Source organism: Tauraco erythrolophus, chromosome 26 (assembly GCF_009769465.1).
Source record: "Tauraco erythrolophus isolate bTauEry1 chromosome 26, bTauEry1.pri, whole genome shotgun sequence".
NCBI classification, from domain to species: domain Eukaryota; kingdom Metazoa; phylum Chordata; class Aves; order Musophagiformes; family Musophagidae; genus Tauraco; species Tauraco erythrolophus.
In genome coordinates this window covers 5,510,203-5,537,462 of record NC_141490.1, presented here as the reverse complement: position 1 = coordinate 5,537,462, position 27,260 = coordinate 5,510,203, and the positions used below count along the sequence as shown (strand labels likewise).

At 50.8% G+C, this 27,260-nt stretch overlaps 1 protein-coding gene across 1 annotated transcript in view; it reads left to right on the top strand.

The window, feature by feature from the left end:
- Window positions 1–579: 579 nt before the first annotated feature.
- LOC104374214 (protein CEPU-1) overlaps window positions 580–27,260 on the top strand; it is a 342,497-nt gene continuing 315,816 nt past the window's right edge. The window contains exon 1 of the mRNA XM_086626802.1: window positions 580–655. Coding sequence (XP_086482928.1) covers window positions 580–655 — 76 coding nt within the window. The remainder of the gene's footprint in view (window positions 656–27,260) is intronic.

Genomic DNA, 27,260 nt, shown 5'->3' with positions numbered 1-27,260 from the left:
GGAAGGGGGGGTGGTCTCCATCTCCATCACCGCTGCAGCCACCCCGTGGGGGGGGGGGGGATGTGATGGGGAGGTGGTGTCACCCCATTTCCCCCCCGGAGCAGCGCAGTGCCGGGGCTGGGGGTGGCGGGGGAGCCCCCCGGTGCGGATGCCGGGGGGGGGCAGGATGCCGGTGGAGGGGGGGGCGCAGCCAATGAGCGCGGCGCGGGGGAGGGCTGCGTGCGCGGCCGGCGGCGTGTTGCAGCCGGGCGGCGTGTGCGGGCCGGAGCGGCGGGGACGGCAGCGCCTGTCCCTCGCACCTTGCAACCCCTTCCGACCCCCCCTTTCCCCTTCCCCCCCTTTTTTTTTTATTTTGTTTTTTTTTTTTTTCCCCCCTCTCCCATCCTGCGGTGCTTTTTTTTATATATATATATTTTTTTTTTCCCCTTTCCTTTTTTCTCCCCTTCCCTCTCCCTCCCACCCCCCCACCCCCCTCCCCTTTCCTGCGCTTTTTGCTCCGGGAAAAGCTGGATTTTAAACCTCTCCCCGCCAGACAGTGAGTGGGGAAGGAGGGGAGAGAAACGCAGCCCGTGGTGAAACATGGCCCAGGCGAAAATGCACCACCCCGTCTCTTGGGTGATCTTCGCCGGGATGGCCGCTCTCCTCCTCTCCCAAGGTAGGGCCGGGCAGGGATGCTGCGGGAGCGGGGGGGATGCAGTCGAGGCGTGTAGAGGGGTGCAGCCCCCCGGCAGCACTCTCTGGGGTGGGTGGGGGGTGAGTGAGGAGCCCCCGGAGCCGGGACCGCGCTGGCAGAGGGTCCCTAGTCCGCTGCGAAGTTGCGGGGGGGGGGGGGGGGGGGGTGCGGATGCAGGTCCGGCGCAATGACATCTCCCCATTCCTGCTCCCCCCTCCGCGGTGTACCGGGCTGTGGGGGGACTTCCCCCCTTGGCGCAGCCACCCCCCCTCGTGCTGATTTTTATTTTATTTTTGGTGCCGAACGACTCTGCCATCTCAACTTTGTTCCTGCAGGAATGCATCCAACAGGCTGGGGGATGAGGGAGGGAGGTGGGGGGTGCTGCCCCCTCTTTTTTGCATTGCCGGACCCGCTTGCAAGGTCGTCCCAAAAACTCGGTGCCGCCCCGGCTGCTGCCCGCCCCCGCTGGGCTGGGGACTTGGGAAGTCCTTGCCCAGCCTGTCCCGGGCGAGCACGGCCGCTTCTCCACCCCCATCCCGGGGGACGGTGCTTTGAGGGCGGGGGCTATGTAAGGGGGGGTGGGAAAAAAAAAAAAAAGAAAAAAAGAGCAAAAAGCGAGGGGAGAAGGAGGGGGAATGGAGGAGGCAGGAGCCAGCCCCATCTGGCCGGGAGCGCCGAGGCTGTCAGGTTGCGTTAGTCTCCTCGCAGCCGTCTGGAAGGGCTGGGGAGGGGGGGGTTACTGCCGTGGGAGGGGAGGACGGAGCCGCATCCTGCCCCGGGGCTCGGGCTGGGAAGGGGAGATATCCCCGGGGGGCTGCATTGTACCGCGCGGTGAGATGCGACCAAGCTCCATCACGGGTGGTACCCGGGGGATGTGGGCACCCCTGGGGGGATGGATGGACAGATGGATGGATGGGTGCACACCGCTCCTGCCCAGGATAAGGGAGAGAGGAGCCAGCTGCCTCTGTGCTGCCCCGGTGCCCACCGAGGACTGGGGCCAAGGTTTGGGCACCCACATGGCTAAATCAGCCCTCGCTGGTGCCCCCTCCCCTGCCTTCTGCCGAGGTGCTCTGCAGCAGGGCTCTGGGGGTGCGAACCCCTCTGCCTGAGTGGGGCTGGGGGGCTGCCCGAGCCGGGCTGGGGGCTGGCGGAGCGATGGGGGGGAGATGGTCAGCCACCATCTCCGCTCAAACTTCTCTCTCCTGGGCAGGTTGGGGCCCGCTCTTGCGGAAAGCCACCCCTGCCATATCGACCGGCACGGGCTGCTTAGCATGCACATCACACGCCAAGGCATCGCTCCTCTTCTTCGCCTTCCTCCCTCTCTCCCTCCTCGAGCTCTCGCCTTTTCCCAGGGTTGCTGCTTCACTGCTCGGGATGCTGCCGTCCCTGCTACCCAGAGTGCTGCCATCCCTGCTACCCATCTCCCGAGAGTTTCCTGGGGATGAGAGCCCCGGTCCCCTGGGCTGATGCCTCCACGGGGAGCCCAGGTGGGGTGGTGGAGGGCTGAGGGTCCCCAGGAGAGGGGCGAAGCTGCCCCTTCCCCTCCTTGTTTCTCCTATCCAGAATTTGTGCTTATATATTTTTTTTTTTTTTTAATGCTTTTGGCTCCTGACTTGGCCTTCTTGCAGTCTTATTCTCTGCCTCTGGTCATCTCTTGAGCTTCCTCGCCCTGCTCCGATCAAAGCTTACAGATCATAAAGTAGTTTTTGTTTGTTTGGGTTTTTCCCTTAATTTTTGTTTATTCTCCTCAGCAGCAGTGTGGCAGGGAGGAACGCGCTGCCTCCTCAAGCAAAAAAATCTCCCAAGCCTCCTGCCTTGCAGGAGTTGGATTTGGGTGCCAGAAGTGTCTGAGTCACTGCTGGGGTGGGGGGAAGCAGGGAGCAGCTTTGCACCGTGGTTCGGGGGGGACCCAGGGCAGATCCATGGGGTGCTGGGCAAAGTATCGTGCAGGGTGGTGTTCGGCAGCAGAAAGTTTGGGCCTTTTTTGGGCTGGGGATTGTTGGGTATGCCGGGTTGTTGGAAGGAAGGAATCCTCCTGGGAGGTTTACTTGCATAATTATGTTGAAAAGAGTCATTAAAAAAATATTTAAAAAACCCCCAAACATCCAGCAGAAAATAATTTTGGTTTTTAGCAAAAACTTTCCAAGGGGGTTTTTAAAAATTGGGGGTCAACCACCCCAAAGGTGATATACAGGTATGCACGTGTTGCCAAATATCAGCAGTACGGTGCTGTTGCTTCGTGAACTCTTCCAATATTCAGTGTTTTGTGGTTTTTTTTTTTCAGTTTTAACTTTCCTCTCTCACTTGGTTTTCGAAAGCAGAGCTGGCTTGTGTTTGGAAAATGCGAAAATTATCGTCATGCAGGAAAACTGTGTTTTGCACAAATCTGCTACAAATAGCTCGAGAGATCTGTGCTGCCCTCTGCAGCAGTTTATCAATACTCCAGGTCGTTTACCTATTTACAGCCAAACAAACAATAAGAAAAGTGGTTTGTGAGTACACTTGAGAGTAAAGTGGAGCGCGGAGTGGGATAATTCGTAAGTGCTTGACCATCCGCGTTGGTGCAAGCCTCCATAGATCCTCCAAGTGTTGCAAGATTCGCTGTTGGTTTTGGGAAACGTGCCCCTGAAACGGGAGCTCTTGAAAATCGTGTCCGTTGAGAAGGAGCCTTCTGAGCCCTGAAATGTCTGTTGTGGTTTTTTGGAAGATGTTGATGACTGGGTGTAGGTGCTAATGAGCAAGGCCGGGAATCGATGCTTGGATGCTCCATCTCCATGGGAATGAGATGCAGGTGCCCATCACAGCAGCATGTGGGAAGGGCAGAGCTGGTCAAAGGTCCAGCCCTGGCCTGGGGAAGGGAGGTGGGAAGAGGGAGACCACAGAGGGCTGGGAATAGCCCCCGGGCATCAGGAAGCGAGCGGCTATTCGGCAACACAGCTCTCATTGTGTTTGCTGTATTTTTTTTTTCGGCATGATCTTTAAATAGCACCACAGAATATCTGGAGCATGTTTAAGGACCCAGTGGCCGTGTTTTCTCTTCCCTCTTTCCGTATTTCAAAGTAGAGAGATGGTCTTGCCTGTACCTGGCGTCCCCCACCTGCACCCACCTGGATTTCTTGAGGAAGAAGCCCAGAAAAGTTGTGGCTGCCCCATCCCTGGAAATGTTCAAGGTTGGATGAGGCTTTGAGCAACCTGGTGTAGTGGAAGGTGCCCCTGCCCCTGGCAGAGGGGTTGGAACTAGATGATATTGAAGGTCCCTTTCCAACCCAAACCATTCCATGATTCTACGATAAGAGGAGGACTGGTGCAAAAATCCCACCCCAGCACTTGGGAGTGGAAGAGAGAAGAAAACTCTTCACTCAACCGTGCGTAAAAGGATTAACCAGGCTAAAAGGTCACAGAAGATTTAGCTGGGCCTTTAGCATCAGTAAGCCAAGAATTATGGGAATTTGATTTACAAATTAGCATAAAGACCTTATTCTAATAAGCATACAAGCTGCAATAGGTATGTAAAATAATAGCGTATGTCAACATCGCACGCGGAGCGTTCCTCATCCGAAAGAATTATTCGCTCCGTTGATGTGGTTGGGTTGCAGATAACTCCCTGAACCGAAACACGGGCTGTGCTCGTGTGCGGTGAAAAGGCTGGATCTGACCCAGAGACACATCTACGGGACCGCTTCCCCTTGGGAAGCGCAGGATTTGGGAGCACTGCGTGGGTCAGGGGCTGTGCATCCCGGGAAGACTCGTTCTTGGCGGAGGTGGGAGGGGGAAACCTTCTGGCAGTTGGTGCGAGAAGGTAATTGTGCTAATGAATGCATCTAAGAAAAATTACGTGTATCGACAGCTTTCTGTGAATACCCGGATTTATTGTTCCCCGGGGAAAATATTAGATGTGGCTTCGTGGTGGTTAATAGTTACCGTGCAGGTCAATAAAATGTGATATTCACCCCAACAGCAGAAAATTGCTATTTAATAGGTAATAACAGTAATAATCAATACCTACATGATTAGATAACCCAGTTATGTGCAGTACATGAAAGGAGGGGAATGCGCTCTGGTTACTCAACGGCCTGATTTGGAGCGTTGCCGAACATCTGTCATTCCCGTTGATTTGAACCGAAGCCGTAAGCAGGTATCCAGCACCTCTGGAAATCGGGCCGCTGCGTGGGATTAATTGGCACGTTTTGAAGACTGAGCTGAGTAAACAGGAACCCAAGCAGACCTTTACCACCAGGAAGATGTTTTTGAAAGCAGGCTGCCTCGCAGAAAGACGTGGGACGGCGCCTAAAATGCTGGCTTGGCGCTTGGGATCTGGGTTTGGTTGGTGGCTTTGTGGTGGGTGCTCTGTGCAGCGTTGCACGTGGGGGTTTTTCATGTGTGGGGCATTGCTGCTTCCCTGGGAGCATCTCTCCACTGATCCTCCACTACAAGAAAGATGGGGAGAGGCTGTTCAGGAGGGCCAGTTGTGATAGGACAAGGGGTAATGGTTTTAAAATAGAGGGAGGTAGATTCAGGTTGGATATTAGGAAAAAATTTTTTACCATGAGAGTTGTAGAACACTGGAACAGGTTGCCCAGAGAGGTGGTGGATGCTCCATCCCTGGAGGCGTTCAAGGCCAGGTTGGACGAGGCCCTGAGCAACCTGATCTAGTTGGAGGTATCCCTGTTCCTTGCAGGGGGGTTGGACCTTTGAAGCTCCCTTCCAGCCCTAACCATTCTATGATTCTATGATCTGGTCGTGCAGTGATGGGCTGGCAGAGTATAGCAAGGGTAAACTCGTTGTGATTGCTCTACACCACGTATATGGAAATATCTCTATTAAAAGAGCTGTCGTTTGTAACAAGATATTTTTTAGGGCGGTGTGATGGGGAACGTGCTGGATTTGGTTCATGCTGTAGCTACATCAGCTTTAGGAGCACTGGTTGTGGAATAGAACTGGGATTGTTCAGCCTGGAGAAGAGAAGGCTCCAGGGAGACGTTCTAGGAGCCTTCCAGTACCTAAAGGGGCTGCTTTTACTTAAAAATACCCATATTTGTGATTTCCTCCCCATTTTACTTTTTTCCTATGGGGGGAAAACATTGATCAGTTGACAGATCTAGGTCAAGTTAGCAAGCAGGACCTACTGTTTCTTGTGATAAAGCGGGGTGGAGATGGAGGGGGAGAGCTCACCAGCTTGCTTCCCAGGCAACTCGCAGTCAGACGGCGGCGGGGGGCTCCAGCCGTCCTCCGCAGCCTGTGAAGCACTGCGTGGGGAGCATCTTTTTGGCCAAGGAGATCAGAAAAAAAACCACAAACCACACCTCTTTTGCATCTGTCTTTCCTTCCCAAACTTTGATTGTGGCAGGAAAGGGCAAAATTTTCTTTGCTTGTTCCCTGGTTGAAGGAACACACTACGGGTCGTGCTCTTTTGATGTGCGGTGGCCGGTCTCCCATTAGACTCAGCGGGACCCAAACTTGATCCATCTCAGATGTTCGTGGCAAAGGCATGGAGCTGCCATGGAGCTGCGACTTGGACTTGAGCTCTTGGTTTCCAATACAGGCCAAAATGAGTGAAGTGCCAGGTTTTGGGATTCCGTAGTGGAAGTCTGAGCCATGTTGCTGTCTCCCATCTTCAGCCAGCATCCTGCACCTCTGTGCATGGGTTTTTCCGTACCTTTCGTAGCTTTTATAGGCAAAAAAGTAAATAAATTTGCATAGGATGAGCTCTTTGTCACTGCATCCCCTGGGACACCCCAATCCCGGGGGTCTGGAGCCCTTTTGCAGGTGCTGGTGCATCCTCTTGTCATCGCCTGCCGATACGTTCGGAGCTGTGGCTGCTAGCCCGGAGGAGCTAGCCACCTCCCTCCTCCTTCCCAAAGCACGCACTTTGCTCTTGGTTAATAATAAATCAGAGGTGCTGCCTTCGCCGTGCTCTGTTATCTCCTGCCAAGAAGGATCTCATGGATTTTTTTTTTTTTTGATGCGCTTACAGTTAATATGTCCGATGCTGAAAGCTCTTGTAAATTAATTGACCCTTCGACCTCCTTGTCCCATTGACTGTTCCCACTAAAGACAATGTTGGGTTCTTGGCATCCTTGCCCCCCCTCCCTGCTTTCCCTTCCTCTGCCTCCTCCACCTCCCACGTGCTTCGCTTACTGATCAGGGGGAGCTGAAAAAGGCCCTCGGAGCCGCAGCTCCGAAACAATTTGTAGCAGCAGCGTGGGGAATCCGGGATCTTGAGGACCCGACGTTCATAAATTACTGATGGTTGGAATATTGCCTTTAGAAGCGCTGGGGAGGTGGTGATGGGAGCTGGCGCACCATCCTTCGCCTTCCCATGGGTATGGGGACAGAGAGATGTAGCTGCTGCCCAGCTTAAAAAGTCACAGTGCAGCACTGAGGACTTTCTGGAGGTGAGTGGACCCCAGCAGTGGCGTGCAAGAGCTCCTCTGTCTATCTAATGAGCTACAGCTCATGCCGAAGACATAATTTTGGAGCCACGGTGGGTCTGGCTTGCAGGGAGGATGGGAACGGGTGCTGGGCAGGAGGAGAAGAAAGTGCTGTGAGCTTGGAGGTCCTGGACTGGGATGATGGGTCCTGAGTTTTACACTCTTTGCTCGTCCTGCAGCGATTCGGCTTCGTTGCACGGTCCTTCCCCTTCCTCGCTTGGCCACGTGCTCCATAAGGATACTAGCCGTCTGTCCCCTCTTGTGTCTGGTCTAGTTAATCTGGATTTGCCTTGAAAACGTGTGTGTGTATTTTTTTTTTTTTCCCCCCTGTTATTTAATTGTACATCCCTGAGCATGGGGAAACCCTGATTTAGCTTGGGAAGGAGCTTGTAAAACCACAAATCCTCAGCCCGCGTGGCTGGTTCGCATCCTCCCGCGACTCGCGATGGGAGACGGCAGCTGCACGAAGTAGGAAACGCCCCAGGAAATTGGTGTAATATTAGAAACTATGAGTATTTTCTTTTATATTTTATTCCAAACCGGAATAAAACAGAACGATTGCAAATTCCCAGTGAAAATAAATCCTGGGAAGAATAGGGATTGATGTCGAAGTGGTTTTGTTCCTGATTTGGAGCTTGTGGAAGCTGGATGTACAAAGTTGTGAAATGATTTCAAACGCAAGAAGAGATGCGAAGGCTGCGTTCCAGCCGGTATCAAGAGAGCCTGGAGTCTCGAGCCTTGTTAACGTGTTGTTTTTTTTTTTTTTTTAATTGTTATTTCTTCAAAACAGATCCTCTGCTAATGTTTTGATTTTGCCAGAAAACGGCATTCTTGATTTAAAGAACTGATGTGAAAGCCAGAGCTGACCCACCTCATTGGAAGCGTGACAAGCACTCGAAGCGAAGCAAGGTTCATTAATATTGTAATGTTATCTCGCCCTTTAAGTGGGTTTTTGGTGAATTAACACTAAGTTCCTGGGATGGTTGGGTTCTTTCCTAGCTTTATTCCCTTTCTGCAGGACAGATGGTATTTATAGATCAGAGGGTGCGAAGTCGATCCCCAAAGCCAGCGCCGGGGTTTTTGATGGTGGGCCAAGGCACGGGAGAGCGGCAGGGCTGGTTGGCATGGGGGGAATTTGGATTTAGTGTTGAGTGACATCTCTCTTAATGAAGCCCTTTCTGGCACGAGGCTGGCAGGGAGCGGGATCCATTAGAGACCGGGGTAGCGGCGAAGCCAAAGCCGCATTGTCGTTGAAGACAACGTTGAAAAATTTGTATTATTTATTGTTTATCTCTTTGTGCCGCTTTTCTGCACGTCAACGCTTCCCATTGTACGTTTGGGGCTTCAAAACCTGACATCACATTAGCAGCCGGCTCCGAAGCCCCCAAATAATGCATAAACTATGATTATTCCTTCTGATCCACTTGTGTTTATGTAAATGGCTGGAAAAGCGGTTTTCAGCTTATTTCAGAAGCTTAAGGGATTCATACCAAGCCTATTATTGAAAAATCAGAAAGTGAAAAAGCAACTTCTGAGACAAGGAATTAGCAACTCAACGGCAGCGTGCGTAGGGCCGGCTCTACGGGATCCAGCTGTAGCACAGACGGGGAATTCCCCCCGGATTCCAAAATCAAATGTGTGGCAACAGGTTGTCAGGCTCTCTGGGGAAGTGGGGGGGACTCGATGGAGGTTTGGAGTTAATCAGAGGGGCGAGGGTCCGTGGTGGGAGGCTGGAGATGGAGCTGGGGTGCAAACCATGGGTGGTGCTGGTGTTGGCGGTTGGGTTTTTTGGCTGATGGTGTGCAAGGGCTGGTGACCCCGGGCTCTGTATCCCTCACACATGGGGGTCCATGCCAGGAAGGGGCTGGCAGTGCCCGGGAGCACCTGTGTGTCCCCAGCGTGGCCATCCCTGCCGTGTTCAAGCCTTTTCCCTCTGTCCCAGGAGAGATGGGAACAGATGCAAATCCTCTTTGGGATGCCGGCCTCTTCCAGCCAACCCCGCAGCATCTCATCTCTCCTCTCCTGCTGCATTTATTATTAGTATTTTTTTTTTTTTCCCCTCTGGTTGGGTCCCTTTCCCCCTTCCTTATGTTAATTTCCCACCTGAGCACCAAGTACTTTATAAATAGCAAATCTGAAATGAATTTCCTAGCAGCAATCATTATCTCCCTCGACAGCCATTAAACATTCACACAAGCAGAGCAAAATGACAAAGGGGATTGATTTTTACAGTATGTTGGGGGGAGGTAGGAGAAAGGAAATATGTTGACAAGGCTTTTTTTTTTTGCCTTTTTTTTTCTTCTTTTTTTCCTCCTTTCCACTCTCCCCTCCCTTCCAGATCCTCCATCTCGAGGAATTTAGAATTGCCCAGTGAGATCAAGTTGGAAGGGGGTGGGAGAGAGCAAAGTTGGAAATAATTTATTTTTTTTTTTTTAAAAAGGCAAAATCAACAACAAAAGCCCCCTGTTCCCTTCTTCAGCCCCTTCAAGCCTTGCTCCGATCTGTCGGCTGCGTGCGGCTGGTAAACACGAAGGGAGTTACGCAGCCCTGGCTGTGGAGATGAATATGTCAGAGTTAATGCCTCTGAAGATGGAGGGGTGGGCTGGAGGGGGTGTGAGGAGGGGGGGGCTCAATCTCTGCAGCCTTCTCAGCAGAATAAATGTGTTGATGCAATAGTTGGGAGCCGGCGAGCTGCTGCCGTATTGAGGCACTGTAGCTGAAAATTTAACTTTGATTTCAATTTTCATATTTGTCAGCAATAATTAGATTCAAGAAATGTTTTTGCCGCTGTTCTAAAATACTAATAAGTAGGAGCCTTTGTAGTATGGCTAATGGAGTCTTTTTTTTCCTAGTGGGCTAGAAAAATTCCATTAAAGGGAAAAGTCATACTATATTACCATGCTTCGACATGCATTGACTTTGCTGGCGCAGGAATATCTGCGCTGGGAGGCAACGGTCCGTGCTTCGAGCTGCGGGGACGGTGCCTGGGAATGGGGCTGGTGTCTCAGGGCTGGGATCTGATGTGGCTTCCAGGGAAGGACTGGAGGCACTGCCCAGCTGCATGGATTTCCCTGGTGCCACGTGCCACGTTTTATCCCAGAGCGAGGCCAGAAAGGAAAAGGATATTAAATTTGCTGGCGATGCGTGTAGTAAATGGGGGAAGCTCTTACGTTGTGTCGTTCTCGAGTTACTTCAGCCTATTAAGCAAACAAAAGCACTTGTGGAGTGAGAAATGGAAATGGCCAACGCCGCCCGATTAATCCTGGATGTACAATTCCATTAATAAGCCAGCTTTTAATAGGTGGCTCTTTCCAGGAGCTGCTGGGACTAAGAATTGATGTATTCACTGTAATTGTATTGCAACTAATAGGATATGAAGAAAATTGTGTGGAGAACCCGTTCCTTTGCCCCTGTTTTCCAGTCAGTTGAAATAATGCTTCCCCCTGGAAGAACCTGGCAAGGTAATGATGCATAAATCTAGACAGAAACAGGAATATTTTTAATTTCGGTGGAGGTGATTTTTTTGGCTCCTGCTTTTGCTTCCTCATGGAGTGGGCAGAAGCTGAAATAGCAGTTTCCAAAAGTGCCAGAGGAAATAGGGATCCCAATCCCAGTGGAAACACCCCGTGGCTGGGTACTGGGGTTGCTGTCCCGGGCTGGGTGATGGGAGAGCTCAACTGGGTCGGGGAGCCTCCAGGCTCCATCTTGAGACCTAAACGGGGGGTTTCTGGGTGCCCAGGCACAAGGCTGCCCCTCTGGCATCTCATTCGGAGCGTTTTATTCCCTTCGTTGGCAGCGAGAGGGGCCTTCACCCGCCTGCAGTCGATGGGGTTCACTGGGAGAGCTCGTTAACGAGCCTGAGGTCCTCACTCCATCCATCCCTGTACTGATTCAGCCCCACGATCCTGGGACTCCGATGGTTTGCTGAGATATTGTCTTTGCAACGAGCTCCTGCTTCCGTACCCCTGCAAGAACTCGACTCGTGCTTTGTGGAGCTAAATGTACCTTTGGGGCTGCAACTCCGGGTCTCCGTGGTATTCAGAGAGGGATTTGGGCTTTTAATCGGGGAGCGACTCTCCAAGGGCTCTTCTTGCGAGATGCCGTTGGAACGGAGCGGCAATCCCGGGTGGATTGGCACATCCGAGGTGCCCTGGGATGCAGACCCCCGTAGTACCCATGTCATCGTGGAATAATGCATGTTCAAGAGAAGAAAACATTAACCCTAAGAGCTGAGCGATGCGAAATCCGTGCGGTTCCTGATTATTTTAGTTATTTCTTTGCTGGGGGATTTGGTGAAGTTTGCAGCCGCTTCTTGTCTGTTCATCACTGCCCGGCCACTGGGTCGGGGTTGGTTGTTTTTTCACTCCTCCTGCCTATTTGTATGCATGCTCTGACCCTTCTTTGGTAGCAGGCTAGAGAGTAAATATAAAGGGGAGGGGAAAAAAAAAAAAAAACACAACCAAAGGAAAAAAAAAAAAAGAAAAAAAGCCAAGGCACAGTTCAGCTCGAATCCCCGAGGAAACAGATGTGATTGCCTTACAGAAATGGCTCCAATAAGGCCAGAAAGGAATATTGCTTTTATAGCTTTTGGGATATAAAACATTTAGAAAATGTGATTGACTGGCAGGGCCTAATTTATCATTTACCCACTTCTCTCCATCCTCTTTATCCACCCGAACACAGAAGCGCGCTCGGATTGACTCGTTTCCACTTTTTTATTTTGCCTTCTGTCTCCCTCCTGCACGTCACACACGTGCAAACCCGTGTTTCCTTGCACGCCCGGCCGTGTGTGTGCACACGTGGGCACGTGTTCCCCTCTGCTCCTGACTCCTTGTCCCTCCTGGTGTCATGGATTTATCATCATTCTGCTAAGCACTCGAACTCCTGTGGCTATTTATAATTAATGCTCAGAAACCTGCCAATCCATTTAATGACACCAGGAGGTCACGGCCTCCCTTATAGCTTCCCATTAATCATCATTAGAACAGTTCTGGGTTTTTTACATTCTTTTTAAATGTTAATTCACCTTTATAATGCTCCTTTCAGCTCTGACTGTAAAGGGAGACTGTAGTGACTCCAGACTGTCTTGCAAGCGTGTGCGCGGGCGAAAGGCGCAGTGGGACAATCGCACTCGATCAAGTCTCTTGGACGTCTCCTGCTGGAATGAATTAACGCTCACAAACTCGACGAGGTGGGATTTCGTCCCTGCCCTCCTCTGCTGCCCGCTCCTGGCAGTGATGCTGGCACCACTCCATCCCTCCAAGCTCCTCCGCCTCTTGGGTACCACCCGGCCCCTCGCCATCGCTCCCTCCCTGCTGAGAACCCTGCGGCGAGTGGGTGCTGGAGGGGGGGAATAAACTCATGGATGCTGGTGTGGAGCTTGATAGGGCTGTGGGTGCTCTGCCAGGTCATGCTCGGGCACGGCTTTGCTGGGAAAATTTGCTTTGGTGTGAGGTGGGCTCATGCGTAGCTTGGTTTTACGGGGTTGTGGTTGTTGTGTCCCCTCGATGTCTTGGTTTGGGTGGAAAGTCAAACGTCCCTTGTGAAGCTTCATAAAAAAAATCCTGGTTCCTGGAGAGCAGGGCTGCTTGTCTCCTTTTCTGTCCTGCTGTTACCCTGGAAGCAGGAAACCCCGAGCCCTTTCCTGTGTCCTGAAGCACCTGCTGTCGTGGGCACAGCCTCAGACCCTCTGGGAGCCGATGTGACAGCACAGAGTAGGGGGCTCAGGGGGCACCTTGGAGGAAGGAAAGCTCTGGGTGCAGTCTGGTAGCTTTTGGCAAGCAACAGCTCTTCTTAAATAGCCCTCTCTTGGCTTGCTTTTGAAAGTGATCGTCCCCTCTCTGGAGTCAAGCCGTGCTCACCGTTAACGGGAACGGGTCCAAAGCAGTGTGTGTCCCATCGGGGTTCTGGTTTTTCGGGAGGGGTCCCTGGTGCGACGGTGCATGGCTTTGCAGCAGAGGTTTGCTGCAGCGCACAGAGACGCGTGAGCTGCTTCCCTGACGGAGCTCCTGGAGACTTTTCACAGCCCTGGGCAATAAACCTGCCAAGCATCCCGTGGCTTCGTGATCACGTGTTGCTCAGCAAGACGGGATGCAGCAGCCCCGACTCCCAGCCCCATCGGTGGGATGCACCCACAGCCTCGCCGGGGCTCGGCGTGGGCGAAGGTTCGTGCTGGCCTCTCTTTCCGGGTGAACTGGGCTCGTTCCTGCTCCTCTGGGGACTCGTGGTCTCAGTGAGAGCCGAACCCAGCCCTGTTTCTCTGAGTAAATACGCCAGCAGCATTTGGCTTAATGAACTGTGGCTTTTAATAAATGGCTCTTATCTTGCTGAAGTGCTGCTAAATTGTCAGGATTTAAAATTAGCCTAATAGATTTGCGGGCGATGTTTTATTCACTGGTTAGTTGGAAGGCGACAGAGAGAGGGGGAGAGATGGCTCCACCCAATTCTCCCTGAATTATACAAGAGTTATTTATTTGTTTGGGCCGAAGGGGAAATGTTCTGGATTAATGTGTGATGCCTCAGCACCTGACTTAATGAGAATTTAGAGACCTATCCCAAACTGATAGTCTCCAATTAATCACTCGGTGGCCCCTCTGCTTTGCTGTCCCTGGAATCTAGTTTTTCACAGTGGTGGTTGGGTTGTGGTACCCACTGCTTCTCGGTGGGAGAGGGGGATGGGGAGGGACTAGGGAGGCTTTTGGGTGCTGTGATGACTTACAGGACCCCTTCTTGTAGCTTTGTTCCATGTTGGTGTTGAAGTTGAGCCCATATATCTCTGTCTATACCGTATTTATACCCGTGCGACTTGTGTTCTTGAGCGCAAAGCCAAAGTGGTCCTTGCTCAGCTTCTGATACACCCTGTGAACTCACATGAGCCACTTTGTGCCTTTATTTCTTTTGGCAACACAGAGCTGGTTATGATCCTGTTGACAGTTTGGAGACATATGGAGAATCAAGGCAGAAGAGTGTTTTATAATAGAGTAATATGGGATCTGGTTGGGATGAAAGATGCCAGGGAAATGTCAATCACTATCATTATCCTAACATACTGCTGTACCTGCAGAGATAATAATAATATTTAGCAATTATGTAGCACCTAACAAGCTCAAACAGTGCAGACGGGAGCTAATTAAATCTCCCAAGACTTGCTTTGGGTGGGTGTTTTCCTAAGAGCGTTGACCAGCTTCTGCCCAGAACGTTTTCGGTGAAGTTAAGTGCACTTCTCCCCCGTTTCGCAGGTAGGGAAAGGTGGGAAAATGCTCCATAAGGGCAAGCCTGAGCTTGGGAGTGGGCTGACAGCGAGGGCAATCTTGACACTGCGTCGTGCTATCGGCTGCATTTGCAAGAGCGTTGCGTGGCCTTGACCAAACGTCCCAGATGGCTGAAGGTGCTTGGACACTGAACACCTCGATGTGCTTGTTGCTTGTCCTTTCTGAAATGGGGGAGAGTTTGGGGTTCTGGGTGCCCGAATGAGGACCTTGCCAGCATCTCTCGGTGAAACAGAGGTGGGGGTACAGATGGTTTGTAATGCTGAATGGTTAGCGGTGCGTTTTCTCCCTTGTCCTTCTGGCTTGGTGAGCTGCTGCTGTTTTCCCCCCTGGTTCAGCGTTCCCCTGCCCAACTTGCATCCCTCTTGATTGAGCTGCATCCTGAGAAAGCCTTCTGGAAGGGGATACTTCTCAACTAACGTCCCACATTTGGCCAGGGCCTCAGAGATGGCAGCGATGGAAAGCAAGACTTCCAACTTCTTCTTGTTTGTGGTGTTCTCACCTTGCCCTTTCTGGAGAGCAGCAGGTGAAACAATAAGTGGCTGCTTGGATCCAGCCAGGATCCTGCCCAGCCGTGTGCTCCTCTGGCCCGGTGAGACAGTGGTCTCACTGTGACTTTGTGAAGGTCAGTGTCGGTGTCTGAAGTGGGGCCGGTAGTAGCAACGCGTGATGCGCAGTGTCAGCCATAAAGGAAATCTTGTATATAAAAGATAAGTAGGTTTTTTTTCCTTTCTTGTGGCAGAGGAACAAGGCGCCGGGTTCATTTTGCATTCATAAAGTCTTGCTTTGGAAACGCCTTTAAGTACTGCTGAGGGAGACTTGAAGGAGCATGTTTGAGAGTCAAATGCACATCTCCTTGGGCTCTCCTTTCATCTGCTTTAAAAAACACAATCTTTTTTTTTTTAATCTTTTTTCCCCCTCTCCGTAAAAATACTAATCTTCTCCAACAGCAGCAGACACCCAGGGTGCAGGCGCTCGGCAATTAGTTCAGTGAACGGAATAAGCGAGGAGCGGAGGGAAGGGGAGACTCGGCCAAGGAGGGAGGACGGCGAAACGCAGCTAATGAGGAGGCAGCACAGCGTGGGGCAGGGGGACGACACCTGCGGAGCCACTAAATTGTGACTCACATCCTCTGCCCGGGTTGCAACGCGCTCGCCGGGATGCCCGAGTCCTCGGGGATGGATGCTGGGCTGAGCTTTGGCAGAGAGGAGCACTGAGCAGTGAGTTTGGGTCTTGGTCTGGTTCCAAAACCAAGAGGTGAAAGAGCCCGGGGAGGATGAGGTGAGGATAAAGCATGTGGTTTGGTTTGATTTGCAGCCTAGGGAATGTATTCCCAACTCCAAGCTGACTACGAGTCTCTGTTGGGAGAAACACATGGAGCTTTTGGCTTGAAGTCCTCTCTGGACTCATGGCCAATGTGGAGAGAGGAGTAGCCATCCTCCAGAGGCTGGGCTTTCCTGGCAGAGAGTCTTGGTGTTGGTCTTCGTGTCGGCATGGAAATTCAGCGAGTGATTCCTGTTGTCACCGGAGGAGCTGAGACGGAAGGAGCAAGCGTGGAGAGAGAAGCAAGCAACGAGTGGTGTCGTCCTCTAGCCTTCTTCAGATTGTGAAGAGCCAGCTTCACGAGAAGTGTCAGATGGGCAGAAGTTCAGCTCAGCCCCTTCTTTTGGCTGAAACTTTTCTCGTCCTTGAAATCTCTCTCCTCCGCTCTTCACTTGAGGGAAGGGAATTTATTGCAATGAAATACGTTGTCTCATGGCTTTTTTATGAAAACAGCACATGTCACTGCCCCTGTTTCCTGGAGCCAAAGGATGTGGCTGGATTTCAAAAAGAAAAGGACTGGATGATTTCATTATTGCTAACAACTGTTCCCACCAAGATAAGGACAGTCTAATCACATTCCCTGTGCGGAAGTACCGAGGGAACCGAAAGGGAACGTTTCCACTTGATTTTTCCACCTCATCTTCTGTGTTTTGGTTGTCTTCGGTACCGCGTGGTGCCAGGAGCAGGCTGCGAGGCTGAATGGGCTTGGGGGGGAGCCTTCTGGTTATCAGGGCTCTGATGTCCCAGCTTGGAGATGCACTGCCAGCAGGAACCTTCATCCAGCCTGATGTGTGGATTTATTTCCATTGACCGCCTGCGGTCAGGGCTTGAGCTCTGCTGTCCCAAACTCCTTGAGCGCGGTCTGAACCAAGGATGGACGCTCAGCGCTGAGTAGAGAAGTAGTTTTTCAGCGTTTTTTTTTTTTATTTGCATGTCCCCCAGAAGAAAAGTGCCACCCCCTGCATAAAAATAATGTAAAAATCAGAGCTTGTTTAGGTTTGCTTTTCTTAATTATGTTTTGAGGGCTCGTGATACAGATAGCCCTGAGAACGTAGCTGAAAATTACCGCCGCGGTAATCGTGTGCTTCCAAGAGGTGATGCTGACCGTAGTGCAACCCAGGTAGAGCCAATTTGGCTCCTAATGACCTGGCCCAAGAGAAGGTGAGGACTGGGGGAGAGTAGAGCCAAGAGGTGGAGGGGGACGAGTTTTGGCTGTGCCCTCCAACACGCTCCTCTTCTGCCTGCATGGAGTCGAGCTGCCACGTGTCCTCGCTGAAAAGCTTCGTGTCGCAGGGAAGAAACTCTCTAAGCTTTGATTTGCCTTGTAGCAAGAGATAACATTATCATCTTGTCCTTTAACGCCTTGAGGACGGAATATTTTTCACATCAGTTTATCTATCTCGGTAGCCTTGATTCTGCTCTCGCGCCGCCAGCGGGTGGATGGTGTAAAAATCGGTGCAGGCGGAGGGGAATGAAGTAACTCATCCTCACCCCTCTCCCCGTTTGCGTGCCCGTGGCACTTAGGAGCTTCGTCAAGGCACTAATTGATTGGTCCCGTTAGCGCCGTCGGCGAGGAGCTGTTGTTTGGCGAGCCAAGTGGGGTGCTGCCTTCTAGAGCAGCGGGTCACCGATTCGGGTCCCAGCAGCGACCACCCAAAGAGAAAAGATGACTTATAATTACATTCATAATTGAAAGTGATTAATGGTAGCAAAAGAACTTCGAGCGATTTCTTGTAATTAAGTACTGATTTTAATTCCTTTGCAGTGCCGAGCACCATATTTGCTTTGCTGGTGATATTTATGGCTGCGCCTTAGTGCAGTTTAATGACTTAAAAATACATGCTAAGTGATTAACTTTTTTTTTTGTGACTAGGTATACAAGTAAATATTAATTTGTTTACTTTGTGTCTCTAATTAGTGGTTATTATTTCATATTTTTTGAGGATCCCTAATTCTGGAGGGTTTGTGGCTTGGAGTAGAAGCAGAGGAACCCTTGATTGCTCCCAAGCCAGGCAAGTCCTGCTCTCTGCTCCAGGCTTCTCTAGATGGAAAAAAAAAAAAAAAGAATAAGTAGGAGAAAAGGAGGCAGGGATCACATCTGGAATGGTTTAGGCTCAGAGGACGTCACGGCCAAGTTTTGAGCTTGCTGGCAGCGAAGCCTCTCGTTGTCAGGGCTTGGTGCAGGAGGAAGGGAGTTGTCTGTGCACGGCAGATGCTCGCTGGCTGTTGCTTGGTCTTGAAGAACAAAAGTGTCACGAAATGGGCTGCTTCTGCCAGGTTTTTGCTGACTGCAGACGACACCTTTCCCACTCAGCTGCTGCTCGTGATGCTGCACGTCAAGGGGTGCTGGGGGCCGCCCTCCCTCTCCCCTTGTTCTAGCTGCCAACATCATCTCCTCCCCACCGGTCTCCGGAGAAGGCATTTCCCCGGCCGAGGTGTGCCGTAGCCTTGACTGGACCTTTGGGGATGCATTTGCAGAACTTAATAATTCATCCTTAGTGCTATCATTGTATTGATTTGGTTATGAATTTCGACATGGCAAACGGGGCACGCCGTCGCTGGCCAGCGCGGTTTGGGGTTTGGCCGTCGACAGGGAGCTAATGGATGTTGTTTTGGGTGGCTGTACCTGCCTGCAAGCCACCAAATTGGGCAGGATTCCCATCCTGGGGTAGGGCAGAGACCTGCCAGCGCGCGAGGAGAGCCACAGTCATCTTCTCTAACTGAAAATATCATTAAGCCTGGGTTTGTTCATCGCCTGTACCAGCTGTAGGATGAGTGTGATATACCTGGATGTGCTTGTGTCCTTCCCGCGCCTTGACAAAGTTGTTTGTGGATGAGCCAGGCTGGGAATCTGTTTCCCGAAAGCTTGATCCTGCTCGCATAGCAACACACACTGGGCCAGAAAGCACTTGATGGAAATCATGTCTCTTCCTCACCAGTTCCTTGATTCCTTGCTAATGCTTTTCATTCCCTCTTGCTGCTTGAGAGAGCTGATCGTCTGATTAAATTAAGACAGACACAAAAGCAGCTGGCCTGCCAAAGCCGAGGATTTTATTAAAAATAATATTGTTTACAGAGTTCTCTCCTTTTATGGCGCATATAAAACAGCGTGTTCCACCCGAGCAGCCGGCAGGCTCGCCGCAATTTACCCGGGAAGAGGGAAGAGATGGAAAGACATTAAACCTTGTCTTGATGGGGAGTAGGGAGGGCATGGAGGAGAGGGAGGTTGGGGATAAGAGACTGAGCGTAGCTGTGCGAGCGAATGAGAGGGCAGGAAACAAAGAGGAGGAAAGGAAGGATGGTTCCCTGTTCCCCACCTCCCCTTCTCCCCTCGCATACCTGTGCTGAAATTGAAGTATTCAAAAAGGAGAGAGGTGGTGGAAGAGAGGAGATAAACTAGGCCAAAGAGCTTCAGCTGGGGACCCAGCCTCCATTCGAGCAGGGAGAAGAGCTGCTTGCCCTTCTTGCAATATTCAGGAGCCCTTCCCAGGTTATCCATATGGGTGGAAAGGCTCCTCCGCTTTGTTCTCAGCTCGTTTGAGGTTTGGCAGATGCTTTTACGAGCCCTCGGGCTATGGGGCAAGTCGGTGATGGGAGCACTGGCTCCTGTCCACCCGAGTGCCCCAGCCTACCAAGACCTCACCGAAGAGTCCTCCTGGGTTTGTGAATCATTTATCTGTAGTTTATTTGCACTTCAAGGGTCTGCCGGGGTAAAGGGAAGGTGTAACGAGCCACGGCATGAGGGGCTCGCAGTAAAGTGAGGAGAAGACCAAGAGGTTTGCCCAAGGTCACAGGAGTAGCTTGACATGGCACCCAAGCTTGGAGCAGGGCTCCCACCTCCAATGCACCTTTGTGCTGGCTAAAACGAGCTGGTGGTTTGCTTTGGGAGGCAGGGAGGAACCTGCCTCTGCTTTGCTTTCTCTCTTCTTTCTGTGTCGTCTTCTGTTTGTATGTTTGATTTGGTTCCAAATAATTAATTGTAAAAACCCATGGCTAATGGTTTGAGTGAAGGATGGATGGGTACTTTAATTAACTTGTGAAAGGATTATACACTTACGTTTTCAGTCTCCCTGACCCCAGCCGAAGCAACAAGGCTTGAACATCCCCACGTTTCTAGGAAGCCAAGCGCCGCCTGAACATGAAAGTGTGCTGGGGAGGGGGGATCCAGCTGGAGATTTCCCCTGGGGGAAGCGAAAACGCAACTGGGATCCCAATTGCAGGTTGCACATGGGCGTCGCTTTACTTCCCGTCCTGGATGGGACCCTGGGAGAAACATCTCCCACCCCGTTTCCTCGGACCACTGAGCCCCAGTGCACTTGTTATGATGAGCACCTTCTCATGGCTGTTCACGTGCTGTTTTTGACACCCTAAAGGGGTTTAATGCAGGTGAGGAAGGTGTCCCATGACTTGTACGGAGACTTTAGGGATTGGATAGACCTGAGCCGTATTTTGGACTAATAATGTGAAATTTGTACTGAACATGAGCCATCTGCCCCTTCTTTATAGGGTGGTTGTCATACAGGCTTCCGAGGTATCACATGAGAAGAGATGCCATCTCACTTTCTACCCCAAACCAGGCAAAATTCAGTCGTTGAGTCGGGTTGGGAGTAAGTTCATCCCACCAGTCTTGGAGAACTGAAGCTGTTGAGCTCCCCTGTGCGGGAGGATTTCTGCAAAGCCAGGAGGTGAGGCGATTGCTAGAGAGAAGAAGGATCTGTCTTGGCTGAGGTGGCCCTGGGACGCTCCTTGCTAGCCCATAGGCATGTTGAAGCTTGATGGGGGTCAAAACCTGCATGGATGCCTCAGGCTGAAGATAATAAAAGATTTGGAGCTATAGCAACAAGGGCTCCAGCCTTTGCAACTCAACATGTTGCCTCCTCGTTAGTTATTTGTGTCTCAAGAATCGCTGAGTAAGACACTGAGAAAATCTTTGAAGGAAAATGCTGAGCTCCTGCTGTCCTCCCAGCCCATCCCCAAAGATAACTCCTCCTGATGACTTTCTGCTTTTTAGGACAGTGCTTAGAGATGAAAGACGTCTCCTGCACAGACGTTTTAATGAATAAATAAAATCAAGACCTGATTCCGGCAGGATTGGTGAGGGAGCAGGACTTTTGCAGCTTTTGGTTCAGAAAGTTAGGACCAGTCTGGGTCAAATAATATTCTGAATGGGTCAAATAATATTCTGAATGAATCAAAAGCGGTTTGAATATCTACAAGAGGGAGGGGGCCTTAGCTTGCATCGTGCCTCTGAGTCACTGGGCAATTTCCCATCCTTCCCAGTACAAAACGCTCCAGGTGGGAGCCTCAGAATTGCTGCTTAAAACAAGGCTGATTGGGCTGTTTCTGTCATGGAAAATGCATGAGAAAAAAAAGAATTTCCATGCTGTGTTTTGGATGAAAAAGCCTTTTTTTTTTACTCTAAACAAGGCCTTTTCAGCCTTCTTGTAGTAGTGGTATCTGCCCCTGGAATCGTCCTCACTTATCAGTCCCCCAGCAAGCTGCTCCGTTTGATTGCTGATCTGCCTTATTATGTTTTTAAATGCACTTTAATATTTTAGTTTTAGTGACTTTTTTTTTTTAAGGCCGAATTCCAGCTTCTGAAGTGCATACCTCTCTTTTATTTCAATAGCAGCCTTTCACGTTTATCCCGAGGCGTAACACGGTCCTTGGACTGTTTGAAATTAGATGCACTGATTAGAGCATCTCTCAGCCGTTCTGCACCTCAAAGGATGGCTCGGAGAAGAGGCTGGAAGTTGGAGCTGGGAGTTATTTATGTGCTTTGAGCACGTTGAGTGTATTTATGAGCATTTCATGGGACTCGACGCTTGTTGTAGCTCTCTTCAAGTGACTTGGAAGTAGATGTCTACTTGTAGGTCATGAAACGCCGTAGTGGTGGAGGGTGATGTCTTCGGTAGGAGGTCTGGGATGTGCAAGGGTTGTGCCCATCAGGATATGTATGATAAGTCAGACAGGAGAGAAGAACACACAAGGTCAACAGGAGTTCTTGCTTTTGCCCTGGGTTTGGTTTTTTTTTTTTGGTTGTTTTTTTAGCAAGAACGGTGAAATAATGAGCAAGTCACTAAAAACTGTTGCACCTGATGTTCCAGGTTGAGAGGGCTTCTGGGCCCAGATATTTAGTATTTTCAGTCCTTGCTGAAGCCAGCAGCAGCCTAAAATCCGCCGTGCGTGCTCGGAGGTGCTCGGTGCCCGTTGTGGTAGGGTGCAGACCTCACGGAGTGCTGTCTGAGTGGTGACAGGCAGCGATGTGTGCCTGGGGTGCTATCTGAAGCCTGCTTAGGCTGCTGCTCTGGTTGTAATCATTCCTTGGAGAAACCTCTCTTTGTTTAACGAGAGTTAAGCATTTTGTTAAGGGAATTCATGAGGTTGGTTTTTTTCTATTCCTTCCACCTCAATGTGGTCTTGGGGAAATTGTATATGCCATAGGGAGGAGGTGTGATGGAGAGGACAGATGTTGCAGATGTGAGTTTGAGCTGCTGATGGTGGTACCTGGAGGTGCAGGATCCACGCAGGGCTTGGCAGAGGAGCAATCAGGAGTTCTGGCACTGATGTGTTTTGCTCTTAGAAATACTTTTCCTTCTTTAAATGCTTTCTCACCAGGGATAAAACTTTAATATGTCAGCACTTCAGGTAGGGAAACTGAGCTCCTTAGGGGAAGGAGGATGTGTTTCATACAGCTGGTGGCTTTGGAAGCCACTGGTCCTGTTCAGCTTGGGTGATGGGGGCTTGTCTGGGAGGTAGGACTGTGCCCAGAGGTTTGACCTTGGGGTCTCGCTCACCTGGGGCCAAATGGTATGATCTAAGTCAGCTTGGAGACAGGTACTTACCCACCATGGTAACCTTTCAGCCTTCAAATCTTTGCAAAACAGATAAAAGTCCGTTTGCACTCCGAGGTGCAGCCTTGAGGTGAGGGTGATTAAAACACCGTGGTGCTGGGGGATATGGAAATTTGTTGGATTATCTCTATTGAATTCAAGCCAGCAGCCAACCCTGCTCTTAATGACCAGCCCTTACTGTCTCTCCAGGTAGGAGTAATGTTTGTCTGAGTTGGTTTAACTTCTTCACAGCTTCTAAAGATGGCCAGAAAACCTGGCCTGATTGAGTCGCCTCGGGAAATGTTCAGTGCTCCTGTCAGTCAGCGTCTGAGACTTAGCTGTCATTTTTGGCTGAGCTTTTTCAATCCTCCCCTTGTCGGAACCCTCGAGTGGTGTGAGAGAGGGGACGGAAGAGTAATGGAGTGGTCACCCATGATGGGCTGAGATGGATGGGATACCTGTAGAGTCAAAGCCAATGTTATTACACAAACAGCGGTAGCACCGTGTCCAAATACCTTGTAAAGGGGGGCGAGAAGTGGGGGGTGAGTAGAGAGGAGAGACTGATAACTCTATCCAGCGAAGCGGGTTGTCCCTGGAAATAGAACATGAATAAGTAATCTGGATAAATAATGGAGCTGTCTGAACTGTAACAATAAAGAATAAAAGTGCTGAGTGTGGCTTGCTGTGATTTGTGGGGTCACGTTGTCTTGGACGGTGGAGCCCCTGCTCCCACTGGTGAGCAGGTGCTCGCAGACGGATCTCATCGGTGTTGCAGAAATTACTTGTACGGTGGTCGCTTGCCGGCAGGAGGAAATGGTTTCATGGTCCAGTCCGTTGTTACGCAGCCGCAACGCGTTTGTGAAACCTGAAAGCTTGCTGTGTCTTAGTCTGCTGCTGGATAACCTACAAAACCGTAGGGCTAGGTAGGATCCCAGCTGACGTCGCCCTGGGATGGAGTAGGGCACACGTGGGGCATCCTTCATGGGCGAGTGAACCGCTCTTTGGTGATGGTGTAGCTTCCTGGTGATCTTCTGCAGGGGTTTCCTGAGCCTGAGTGAGAGTTACTCCAAGCACCCAACCAAAATCCCCTCTGCAGCAAATTAGGCTGTTTTCTTCTTCTGCCTCTTCGAAGGCATGTGGCAAATAATTATTCTCCACCTCCTTCATGTGATATTTATGTATGGGAAGAGTGCTGTCACGTCTTACTCAATCTTTTCTTTTAGCAACAAAGCAAACCCCAGCATCTTTCATCTTTCTCTAGAGTTGTCTGCATCTCTCACCAATTTCATTGCTATTCCATGGACTCAGCCCGACTCATCCGTGGCCCGGGTGTGCAATCAATTGCATCACCGTCAGCTGAAGATGCGTGTCTTGTGCTGTGGCAAACGCAGTTTAGATTGATCTGAAAAGAAAGGGAACCTCCAGCTGCGGGTTCGGCGGAGCCAGATGTGCTGCGGAGGAAGATGATGCACTTAGTGCAGGTCAGCGGGTGGGTTGTAGTGTGTTAAGCAACAGTGACTTAACCTTTAGCTTTCCGACAGTGCCGTGTCCACGTCGGGATGAAGTACTGCAGCTGAGGCTTTGAATTAAACCAAGTGGAGCAAAATAATTCTCCTTCGTCCTTCTTACGATGCTCGTGTTAACGTAAGATTTGCCATCTTTTGTAGCCTGGTCGGTTCCTTCATAGTTTGTGGTCTGCTGGAACACCCCAGTCCTCTTCTGCACATGATTCCTTAGTTATTTTTCCACCTTCTTGTCCATGTGTTTGATATTTTTTTTTCCTCCCAAAGTGTATCATGTCACGCTTGTCCGTATTGGATTTCCTATTGCTCTGTTCCAGAGTTGATTTGAGATGCTGATCCTGGCCTCGGAGCCCTTCCAGCCTCTCTCCTCCTAGCTTGGCATCATCTACAAATTTTAATAAGCGTGCTCCTGGATCCGTAATGCAAGCTGTTAAATGCAAATGTTGGAGAGAGCGGGACTTGGGACCGGCCCCGGAGGGATCCCGCTGTCGATGCCCTCCTAGCTTGGTTGTAAATAATAGATAAGCTGTGTTTGAGAGTGCTTTGTCAACAGGCTGTTATCCCTCCTCCCCTCTGCCCCCAGCCTCAGCGATTACAGCCAGACCCTGTTTCCTCCACTTTCCTCGGAGGGGGCCGCGTGGGACCGGCATCAGAAGCCTTATTACAGTCAAGGTATATCATGTCTACAGCTTTCCTCTTATCCACCAAGCCTGGTTATCCTGTCAAGGCGGAAATTAGGTTGGTTTGACATGATCTGTTCTTGACAAACTCGTGGTGGTGGTTGTGGTTTTGTGTGGGTTGTCTTTTTTTTTTCTTTACTTTATTAAATTCCCGTGACTTACAAGCTGTGATAGTTTCATCGTTCGTTTTAGTGTCTTCCCAGTGATTGAAGTTGAGCTGATTGCCTACAGCTCCTGGCTTTTTTTTTTTTTTTTTTCCTAAAGATATGAAGATTTCTTGCCCTTTCCGCTCCACGAGCTCCCAACGAGCAGCGCTGGTGGCTCTGGGACCATTCCGCCTGATTTTTCAGCACTTTCAGGAGAGCTTCCTCAGTCTTTACCACCTTATTTTTTTTTAACCCTCTTCCCTCCCTGCTCTGGCATGAACGCCCATCTCCCTGTTAAAATATAGAATGCCCATTTCCCTGTTAACGTGTGTTTTGGAGCGATCTCCTTGCCATATTCCTTCCTTTATAGGTACAATCAGACGCAGCAGTGACAATCTCCGCTGCATGCGTTCCTCTCCCGCGTGGTGATGGACCTAACCTTCCTTTCCCTCTTCCTTTGAACGCGTCCAAGAGCCTTTTTGTTCTCCCCTCGTGTCCCTCGCTAATTGAAACTTGTTTTGCATGTTGGTACTGCTGACTTTATCCCTGGATGCTACTGTGGTTCTCTTACACCCATCCCTAATTGTGGAGCCCGTGTTTCCATATTTTATTTTATTATTTTTTTTCCTGTGGTTCCTTCTTTATTTCTAGGTCATTGAATGGCTCCTGATTCAGCCGGAGCAGCCTCTTACTATGCTTCCTATCTTCCCTCTGCATGGGGATAGCCTGCTATTGTGCATGTAATACAGTCTCTTTCAATAACTGCCAGCTCTCCCCTTCTTTGTACCGTAGATTATTTTCTCAGGAGACCCCATCTACCAGCTTCCTGAATTTGTTGAAATCCGGCTTTTGAAGTCCGTTATCCTTATTCTGTGGCTTGCTTTTCCATCAGGTTGTGAACTCTGTCGTTTCACCACCACTCTCACCCAAATTACCTTCTCCCTTAAAGCCCGTGGTCTGGCTTTACTAGGCAGACCTCAGTCTCAGGCTTTTCCCAGCACCTTCCCAAATGCTGAGCTCCCGTGAACACCTCAGAGGGGCTTGATGGACTGTCCTGCCATGTTCTGTTTGTGCTTTGAGTACCGTGCGTCCTTCTATCTGTCCCTTGGTTCTCGGTTTGGGAAAGGCTTACCAGGGATGGAGCACCCACACCCTTGGCTCTCATCCTCTCCATGCCCTCCTTGTCCTATGCTTGCGTGTTTGGGGTTGGGATGCTCTCCTGGTTGTGTCCTGCTCCAGCTGAGGACATCAAACAGTTTGCTGTCATCCTGGTCATCTCAGTTGCTTGTGGCACATGTCTGCACCTCTCCAGCTCCTTGTAGGAAGGGACTGGCTTACTTCTCTGCTGCATCTTGTGCTGGCAGAGCCTCCTGCATTGATGCCTCACACACACAGCTGGAGGACTTTGGTGACCGTGGCAGACTCTGCGGGGCTGCAATGGGCCATTGTGCATGCTTTTTGTCACCAAACTGGTGACTGCCATCATGACCAAGAAGGGAAAAATAGCTTATACTTGACTCTGAACTTTTAAGGCAGCAGATTTGGATGAAGAGAGTGCTGTCCTCCGTAACAAAGATATGCGGGGCCAGGTTGACCAAGACCTTTAAATGTCAATAAAGCAATTCTGCACAGCCCACGAATCTTGGTGAGGAGCTGACAGGGACTCCAGGGCTGGGCAAACTGTCTGACTCTGGAGCAACGTGTCTGTCTTGGAAAAGCCTTTGGCAGAGACGAGACCTGGGAAGCAGACGCGGTTGCAAGTCAAGGAGCCGCAGCAGGGCTCGCTGGTGGTTGCTGGAGCAGATCCATCTGCTTCAGTGGTTTCTGTGGAGATAGCAGGAGGGAGTCCCCTTTCCCATGGGCTTTGTGGCAGCTTTTTTTGAAGCAGGCGACGCTGGGCTGTGGCAGCTCAAGCGTGGTTCGTGCAGGGCTTGGATGCGCGCATGGTTATGGTGCAGAGAGGCTGGACGGTGTCAAGAGACACCCAGCGAACTCCGAGATCACAGCGACAGACCCAGTCTGAAATATCTCAGGAAAACAGTCCTAATGCCTTGAAGTCTAGGGCGAGAGTAAAGGCAGGATTTTCCCCTTCGGCAGTGCCCGAGAAACCACAACCCACGTATGCTTTGCTGGTGCCAAACGCTGGTACCAACCATGGCACAGTCAAACCCTGTAGAAACCCCTGGCTGGCTCGTGCGTTGGGTTGGTGTTAAACACGGGGATTTCAGGGCTGAGCCTCCCTCCAGCTGCTCTCCATCAGGCCGGAGTGTGACGGCTCAAACGCCCGGTTAGCCACGCACGATGGATGCGATTTGGCATCTCCTCGGAGGTGGCAGCGGGGCTGCGCGTGGTGGCAGGGATGCAGGTGGGCTCGTTGACAGAC